Source organism: Symsagittifera roscoffensis, chromosome 6, assembly GCF_963678635.1.
Source record: "Symsagittifera roscoffensis chromosome 6, txSymRosc1.1, whole genome shotgun sequence".
In the NCBI taxonomy this organism is placed as follows: Eukaryota; Metazoa; Xenacoelomorpha; order Acoela; family Convolutidae; genus Symsagittifera; species Symsagittifera roscoffensis.
The window spans coordinates 51,759,441-51,768,829 of record NC_087067.1 but is presented as its reverse complement, the minus strand read 5'-3'; the positions used below and the strand labels follow the sequence as shown (position 1 = coordinate 51,768,829).

General features: G+C 36.2%; 2 protein-coding genes across 3 annotated transcripts in view; both read left to right on the top strand.

The window, feature by feature from the left end:
- Positions 1 to 9,389, top strand: part of LOC134848456 (RNA-binding protein 25-like) — a 259,318-nt gene that overhangs the window by 47,741 nt on the left and 202,188 nt on the right. The window lies entirely within an intron of this gene.
- On the top strand, positions 3,440 to 8,696 carry LOC134848349 (ETS-like protein pointed). Of its 2 annotated transcripts, none has more exons than XM_063865753.1 (7): positions 3,440 to 3,829; positions 4,716 to 4,913; positions 5,279 to 5,482; positions 5,895 to 6,116; positions 6,438 to 7,049; positions 7,296 to 7,568; positions 7,783 to 8,696. In XM_063865753.1, the coding sequence occupies exons 1-7, from the start codon at positions 3,631 to 3,633 to the stop codon at positions 8,151 to 8,153; spliced, it is 2,079 nt and encodes a 692-aa protein (XP_063721823.1). In that variant the 5' UTR covers positions 3,440 to 3,630; the 3' UTR covers positions 8,154 to 8,696. The 2 variants fall into 2 exon arrangements, with proteins under 2 accessions (XP_063721823.1, XP_063721824.1); XM_063865754.1 differs by lacking the exon at positions 3,440 to 3,829 and adding an exon at positions 3,891 to 4,281.

Sequence of the window (9,389 nt, the reverse complement as noted above, 5' to 3'; positions counted from 1 at the left end):
TCAGTTTTGGACATAGGTCACTCACCTGCGCTTAGAACTGTGCAGTGTTACACATAGATCCGTATACACGTATATCAACCAAAAAAAAACAGGTTGAAATTTTTTCTTTCAAAAAATCTTTTTGTGGACCAGGTAGCACAACAAGTAGGCTTTGAAATTCCCAAAAAAAATGACCGAAATTGCCTAGACATAAAACAACTGATCGTTAAAAAGGCTGCCTAACAAATTTCTATAAAACTGTTTTAACTCCTACGTAAAATTTTAACTCCTACGAACCACATAGAGCCATTTACTTTTTAGAGGCCACATAGAACCACATAGAGCCATTTACATAGTCTTTTTTCCTACCCAACTTGCAATTAAGAACGCTTATTTTGTGGCACGATTACTGGCACAGCATTGGCAGCTCAATAACATCTACTAAATCTGCTATATTGATAGATAGTATTTGACGATTTTCAAAAAACCATAATGCAGATGCCGATGCGAAGTATTCTTAATCTTCAAGTCGGGGTGCGACTCCAGAGCATATCAAAAATTACACTTAACAAAAATTTCACTGGCAATTAACTAGCTATTTTTTATATCCTATATCAGTGTCTACTGTTTAACACTTGACAAATGAGCATGGCGCAGAGCTACGACGTGAAACTCATAATCTCCAGGTCGGGCGTTTGATTCAGAAAAACGTCCCTTATTTTTTTTACAATTTTAATTTTTGCCCGTCTTCAAGTCCGCTTGTGTTTCAGACGTGCGGTTTCAGTTTTTTGTATAACTTTAGGAGGCGAAGCTCAATTTTTGCCATTCAAAGTCGTTTGTTAGTCCAAACCTTATAACCAAACTCAAATCAGAGATCATTCTCACAGACTATCATTTCCATGTCAAAATTCAGATAAACAATCTGACCTCCTCAAAGTGAACTCAAAAATATTTTAGCACAGGAAAAATTTCTAAAGTTAATTTAAATTGAAGGGCAGGGCGCTTATATGGATATTTTTTTCGAAAATGATTTTAAAATTATAGTTATTAAAAAAAAACAATTTTTGATACATTCTGTAAATTAAGTTCATTTCATCGGTAAGCTGAGCTAAAATTTTCATTTTTTCTCTTCATTAGGGTAAATTTGTTTTTTTAATGTAAGAATTTACGGAAATATGAAAAAAAATTGTCTCTCAAATTTATCGTGAAAGCAGTTTAAAAATCAGAAAAAAAAATTAGCTACTTCATTATAATTCAACTATATTTCAAAAGCAATTCAAAAGTTTTGGTATAATTGCCAATTCAATTCAAAAAGATTGAAAAAAAAAACTGGAAAAAAAAGAAAAAATTCTTAACTTTTTTTCAGCGTATCGAGAGACTTATGCTCGACAAAAATTCAAATTTTTCGAAAAAGCCACTGACTAGTTAGAGAAACCAAACTAAACATAAAAGACAGAAAGCGTCGACAAAAAGGTTGTGCCCTTGTACCTTAGAAATGAGGCTTTGTTTGGCACCTACCTTGATTGCCATCAATATGATTACTCAGTTTTCTATGCAAGTAATTTTTTCTTAAGCACAAATCATGCTCTAAAGTATCTTTAGAAAACCATAATTCTTCATTGAATTATTGCTCATTTTACATAAATAATCAAGACTGCTCGTATGATCAGCGAAACTTTCACCGCTTGGACTGCCCCTTAGAAATTATTTTCGTGGATTAGTTAAAAAATAGTTTTTTGTTTCGTTTCTTCTTAATTTTACTACCCCCACAAGCTGTAAAAATAACGAAGTGTTATATTTTGCGCCTTGTAATTTAAGAAAAAGGCGAATCACTGTTTGTGATTTTCTTTGGATTAACATGGTTTCTATTTATGATAAGTTATTTTTTCTATTTCAAAGTTTTTAAATGTAGCATGTATTTAAGCGAATTGAAAAAGTTCTTTTTTTAGAAGTTCGTAGGTTTCTGTACTACTGGGTGACCTCCTTAAAAATGCTTATCTGCTATTCTGAAAATTTTGGAATTATGATTTTCAATCAAGTTTCATAAAAACTTTCAAAAGTATTTTAGACTTTAAAAACAAAACTTTCATCTGTTTGACTATTGTGATGCTTTCTGGTCATCAAAAAAAATTTATTGTCTGGGTTTAAAAAATTATCATACAATTTCCAAAATGAAAAAATTGTTTTAGAGATATTTTCGCAGCAAAAAAAAACACTCTTCGAAATACATTTTTAGGCAGTTTTGAAATAGTTCAAAAATATTTTTTTTTGTGAGTTGAGAGCACTTTAGTTATCATAATTGTGATCTTAATTTTTGTCAAACAAACGGTTATTTTCCTTAATTTCATATATTTTTCTATAAAAATTAAACGACATTTGGTCGCGAAATCAATTCATTCTATATCAAACAACTCTTTTAAGTTTTTTTCTTCTACTTGAGAAAAAAAAAGAACCACGCAAAAAAATTCAAATAAGTGTTTTAATTCAAGCCAAAATTTTTTGTTTTCACTTCGGTATATAAATCTAAATCTGATAAAAATATAGCTCACAAATTCAAACAACATTTTTGAAGCAAGAATTGCTAGCCATATAAAAAACAGGTCAAAACTGCGTATTTTGGCGTGTGCTTCGCTTCAAATTGGAATACAATGGCGCCCGAAGCGCTATTAGAAAAATTTAAAGTTGGTCAGCCGAAAATGGAGATCATAAAATAATACCAAGGGGGCCCTTTGTTTGATGAGGGGGTCGAATCCCTGAAAAGGGGGGTGCGTCCTCCACCGCCCCTCCTAATTCCACCACTGCTCTGAATTCTGATTAGCTGACAAAATTATCTGGCGTTAGGTTCTTCTGGTATAAAGGATTGCCCTCGTCTTGGATAATTGATTCAATCATATTTCAACATTCCGCAGAGGGAGTTTCGCAGACAATGAGGCACGAGAAAATGAGCAGCTCTGATGGGCTTAGCTCGTATAAACCCTTACTGTTCAAATTTGTAGTGCCATCCAATTGTTGGGCTAGGTACTTTAAGCATCGCATAATCACGAGAGCTCTCTTTGTATCCCACACACTTTTTATAACTTCAATCATAAAATTCTGTTTTCATTTGTAACTTTCAAAACAATTGGCATCCGGTTTGCTCGCTAGCTATTGTCTACTCTAAAGCTATACCTAAGTCAAACTCAAGTTTAATCTGTTTGCCCAAACTTAAGATCACGTTTCATCTCAAACTTACGAGCAAACAAACTCTGACCATAGTTTAATCATACCGTTGCAAATTCAATCTATTACACTCGAACTGAAACAACGCTCAATCTGATTGGACGATGGCCTCGACCAATTATAGTCTTTGGTTTAGAGAAAGAAACAATGTACTTCATGCCAATATAATCGATCATCATCATCGTGTTTCGAGAGTTTAATGAGCACAATATTGGTGAAATTATTGTTAGCTATCGCTGGATCTATTATAACATCAAATAAACTGGTAATAAACTGAGTGTAACAACTAACTTAGTAGAGAGCAATATCGTGTGGTATTATTATCAACTTGGTATATTTCTGGTTTGGTCAATTACAAACGTTAGTTTGATCAAGAGAAGGTCGGCAAATACCCAAACATAGAACATCCTGTTTCCAAAGATCCCCTTGCGGATGTCTTCCTCCTTGGATGCAATGCTGCCCACGTTGGCGCCTCCTAGCGACCTGGACTTGTACACAGGTGCACTTGACCTTCAGTTATCCAATCAAGAGCAGGTGTCTTTTGGCCAGGGTGGCTTACTGACCCACGAGTACAGCAGTATCAACCCAACTGACATCATTCCGAGTTACGAGTTTCCTTCAAATGGCTCTTGTAAGTTTGCTCTGTTACATTCAACTCCGGATGTTAATCAATTGCAGTTTCCTTTCAATCAAAACTTTAATCAAGGCTAGGACACAACATAAATTGTGAATGACCGAATCATTAAGCACCTATCATCGTCATTAGTATTAGGACTCCCTAAGCTTGAGAAATATCTTCTGGCTTTGATTACAGGAAGTGCAATTCAAACATCTTTTTACCATTTCAGTTTGGGTCAAAAAGCGTTTCTGCACTTCTGGGCATCACTTCATGTGAAATTTATCCTGCTTTTGTACCTTTTAATATTTATCTGGACAAAAAAATTGATATTTTTTACTTTGAATAATATTTGTTTAGAAAAGATAGTCGAATTGAATAATTTCATCTTGATTATTAGCAATTCTGGGAAATCGGAAATGTCCAAGTACCTTCCCCGACCGTGCAATTACCTGTGTCGCCTCAAGGTGTTGCATCCTTTTTATCGGGCTGTTAAATTTACCTAATTTGGATCTTTTTCTCTAAAGGCACCTGGTTGTCTGGAAAGGGATACCTAGCCGATCGCACCTTCGAATTGAAATAATGATTAAAAGTTTCATAAAGATAGAGTCCCAATTTTAGGATGCGTGAAAACACCTTTAGGTTCATTGTTGCAACGCCGACTTTTTTCGCGTTTATTTGAAGTTGTTTGATAATTTGTTCACGGCTACCTGTGTGACAATCAGACACTATCAAACTTTCTGGACAATTTTAAGCTCCATTTTGCAAACATTGCCGTGAAATATAACTTTGTTCACTAATCACTCAAATTAATTTGAAATCCAGCTGCACACTTAAAATTAATTCAATTCGGATAAATTCGAAATACACTTGAACAAATTCTGAGTCTTTTCAATTTTAGCCATTCATTCGGGTCTGTTTGAAGCCATGTCATCCTCCATCTGTCCGATGGCAGCAGAAAACGAAGCCCAGATTGAGAACTCTGCAGACTACTCCTTCTGGACAAGCTCACCTTCAAATTGCTCAGTTCCGTCTTCAGAAATCAACCAAGTCACAGCGAAATTTCCAATGTATTGTGCTGAGCTGAACATCCCATTAGGTAAAATTTGGTTAATTTGGTTCAAATTACTTATCAAAAGTACTTTATTTAGTTCAAAAAGTTGGAGCAAGATACTTTGACCTGCGACTTTGTTATATCTTTTGTAAATGAAAAAAAAATCATTTTTATCATTGTTTTAATGAACACTTACAAGTATGAGTTGTATGGATACTTTTCAAGAGCAGCTAAAATTATCCTTTTAACTAAGATTGGCTTCCCTCTTACATACTTATCAAGCTCATTGTTTTTGATAGGATAGTCCGTAATTAACAAAGACGATAGCAACCTGAAAAATAGACTAAAAAAAGACCCCGTTGAATACTTAAAAATTAATCTTATTTTTATTTTTTTGTTTTTTCGTTTAGATCCCTATGACTGGGACTCGAAACACATCTCCCTGTGGATTGAATACCTGGTCCAGGAGTATTGCATCGATGACTGTTACTTGAGCTACATACTTCCTTTGCTGCCCCAAACTGGGCAGAAACTGATCGATTTCTTGGACAAAAACTATCAGGCGATTCCATTTGGGTACAAACTGATCGAGACACTGATATGTCTTCTTGAATGTAAGTAAAAGCAGACTTGCTGCCCTTATCTCAATGAAGACCCATTATCTCCTTTGGAAGACTTCTCTTCAGCTGAAACACAACTTAGAGAAGAGTGCTCCTTAATGAGTAACTCAACTCAGCTTATCAAAAGGGTCATTAATAACTAGAGAGACTTTTTTTCGAATGTTGGCGGAAATTGTCGCAATCCAATTATAGTTGAAGGTACACACAAATTAGCTGTCATGAAATTAAATTCTAAATTATTTTCCCAATTTCAGTCAAACTTTCAACCAATTTTCTTAGGGTACGTTCTCTGTGGATACTTATCAAATTATAATTGTTTGGAATTTGGGCATTTTTCAATTCAACTCTTTCAGAGTTTCTAATTATTCCTTTAGCACTAACTTCATTTTGAGGTATTTAAATTTAGATAAAACATCTCTCGCTTCTCTGTCCGGGTACTCAGATTGCGCCGTTGTCATCCCGAAAATGCCGACCTCTTCAGTGCTGCAACAACACTCGAATGTGCCGGCTGATTCTCCTCTGAGTAGACATTCTTCCGGTGCAACTAACCCGATGGCCACAGAGTGTTTCGAGTCGCCGCCTCTTGTGTCTCATTATGCCAACAACCAGTTCCCTTACCAGTCTTATTGTGAGTAATAACTTGAATAACCTGTTAAAAATTCTTATATGCTTTAACAAATAATAAATGTTACAATAGTTAAACTAAAATTTCAAAATTTCCCATAAAATTTAAAATTATATTAGTAGTTACAAGTTACAACGTTACTGAGTTAATAGAATAAGGAAAAGAAAACGAAGTTTAATGCTTTAAAAAGTTCAATATAGTCAAATTTTCACGATGAAACTTTTACTGAATAATATGCGCAGGATTGGAAGAAACTCGATCATTTGGGTTCAGTTGAGTAACTTACCTAAAACTTTATGGTGATTAAATCGATTTTGTTTTTAGATACTTCGGACTGTGACTCTGGCTACCAGAGCTCCGAGAAACTCTGCTCCCCGTATCATCTGCATGACACAACCCCCCAACAACAACATCAACAACAACAACAACAACAACAACAACAACACATCAAGCAAGAGATATTCCACACAAACTCCATGTCCCGAACCCCCTGCCCGAACTACGGGCAAAAATCACCCCCGATGAACAACAACATGTCGTCCTTTGAACAGTCAAATTCAGGTCGACTGCCGATGTTAATTGCAGGAGCACCTGAGTTCATGACAAGCACACCCAACTCATCACACTCTAATATACTAGCGAACGATTCAAGTTCACCCTGTGATGCTTCGGGTATAGACTACCACTCGCTCGCAATCCAAGAGTACAATTCTACAAACGAGGCGAACTTTGACGAAGTAGCGGCGGCGTCTTTCTTGGCGGCTTCTCAGAGCAACCACACTCAGCACAACAATCATCACATTCATCACATGCATCACCATTCGGGAGGGGGAGGGGGAGGGGGACAGTCAGTAGGAGGTGGTAGTCTCACGTCAACAGCAGCACCGAACTCAGCGTCACAAATTATAAACTTCTCAAACCAACCATGCACACCATGTAAGTCATTTTTTTCCAAGTTATTAAAATTTCTATTCGAATTCTCAAATTGGCAAACCAATGCATCATGGTTTCTATGGAAACATCAATGATTATAAAAAGCTTTGAAACGTAATAACTGAACAGCATTTTGAATTATTGCCAAAACTTTGCATTCATTGCTCTTTCACAGTTCATCCATAAAATTGTTTAGAATTGAATGATAAGTTTGAAAATGACATATGATTTTATTTGAAATGTTTTTAGGCAAGTACGAGTACATCACACCTTCAGACATGCTCTTCGCACAATACCCCGGTCTGATTGGACCAACAGGTATGCACCCCCCACCACCAGCAGCAGTAGCCCAGAGGAGGTCAGCAGTGGGTGGAATGGCCCCTCCCCCTCCTGTCCACTCGACTGTGGACTTCGGGGGCTTAGGGTACCCAGCCTCCCTCTATGGTCATCACACTATGGACCCATACGACCACACTAGACAGCCACACCAGACAAACTCGCCTAATGGAAACAACAACTGCGGTAAGTGCAGTTTAGAAATAGAGCATTTTTTATTGTTCAATTTTTCCCATATTTTTCAACTAATTTTCCCCCGAAGAGTGCTTCCCGATATAAAAAACACCCGATTAATTTTTGTACTGCACCCAAAAATGTAATTCAGAAAAAAGCAAAAAAAGTAAAGAAATATTTAAAAGATGTCCAGTTTTGAGATAAATGAATCCTTATTACTCTTCAGGAACTGGTCCAATTCAGCTGTGGCAGTTTCTGTTGGAGCTTCTGATGGACCCATCGAAAGAGCCCATCATCTCGTGGACGGGCGACGCCTACGAGTTCAAACTGCACGACCCGGACGAAGTGGCCCGTCTGTGGGGGTGCAGGAAAAACAAACCCAAAATGAACTACGAGAAACTGTCACGTGGGCTCAGGTACTACTACGACAAGAAGATCATCACAAAGACACAGGGCAAAAGATATGTGTACAAATTTGTATGTGATTTGAACAAGTTAGTGACCGAACAACAGCAGCAGCAACAATCTGACCAATTTCCGCAATTTCAAACGCCTGTTTCCCAAATGGAGGAAAAAATGGCACCGAAAATCATCTGAAAAATTAAAATGCAATCAAAAACTGGAGAAAATTTTGAGTTGAAGCAACATTGAATTTGAAAGCTGGACTTTCGAATTTGAAAATTGAATAAAAAAACACTTTCCTTGTCTATCCTAACCTTAAGCTCTGTATCTTGTAAATACTTCTGTCAACCCAGCCAGCAACCAGTGCTTCAAACACAAATTTGATTTCAGTTTTAGATTTGAACCCTGTTTCAAATCACGGTCATGATGAAGAATTAGTTTTGCTCGTGGCCGATCGATATATAAAATTTATTCGTGTTCCTTACCTATAACGATAGATTGATTTTGCTGCGCTAGTTTGTTTAACTCTTAAGTAAATGAAATGCCATGCCAAGTTTTCTTTATGTCTTTGACTCAGTTGAAGTTGAGGCGTTCAAATTATCCCAAACTTGCAAACATACCGATGCAATATTTATTTTTGTTATTTCTGTTGATATAAATATCATAGAGCGAAGCAATTGATCAATTAATATATGTATGATTAAATTAGAATTCAACAATTCAATAGTTTTTAAATCAGTTTTCAACTTTGACTTGAGCCAGCCACGATGATTTTTTTGATGAAGCGGACCAAGCTTCACTCTTGGTAACTCAGGAATGCAATCGCTCGTTAAGAGTGTCCAAAAAGGGAGGCTGGCTTACTTACATTCTAGTTTTTTCATTAACCTAACTTTCCCACCTTTTTTATTGGATCTCTTTAATTATTAATTTAGACCCCCAATCCTAAATTTTTATGGAGGTGCCCTTGACGTCAACAATTATGAATGTCGAAAAAAGCAATTTTAAAAAAATCTCCCAGAAAGTAGCCAAAAAGAGTAGTTTGGTACGCTCTTTGAAATTTGTTTCTGGCGCTGACAGTTTTGACAAGTTAGCGTGCTTTTGTTGGCCTGTGAGGCTAGATTTCCCCGTCTCACTCAAGCAAAAACCTTAAACTGAGAAAACCGATGTTAATCTAATACCCTTCACAAACTTGTCCTGACCTTAAATGGTAAGCTGGTTCTTGTTCTATTGTGACCAAAACAGAAGACGTAAACAATAACATATCTGATGGTTCAGTTTCATCATTTGATTAAGATTACCACTAACAACATATTTATCTCAAAACAAAATTTGCGGTCATCAATTTACGAAAAACAAAGTCCAAAAATAGCAGTTGAATTTGTTTACCATCTCAGTTGATATAAAGCTATATCTACCACCTAACTTCAAATT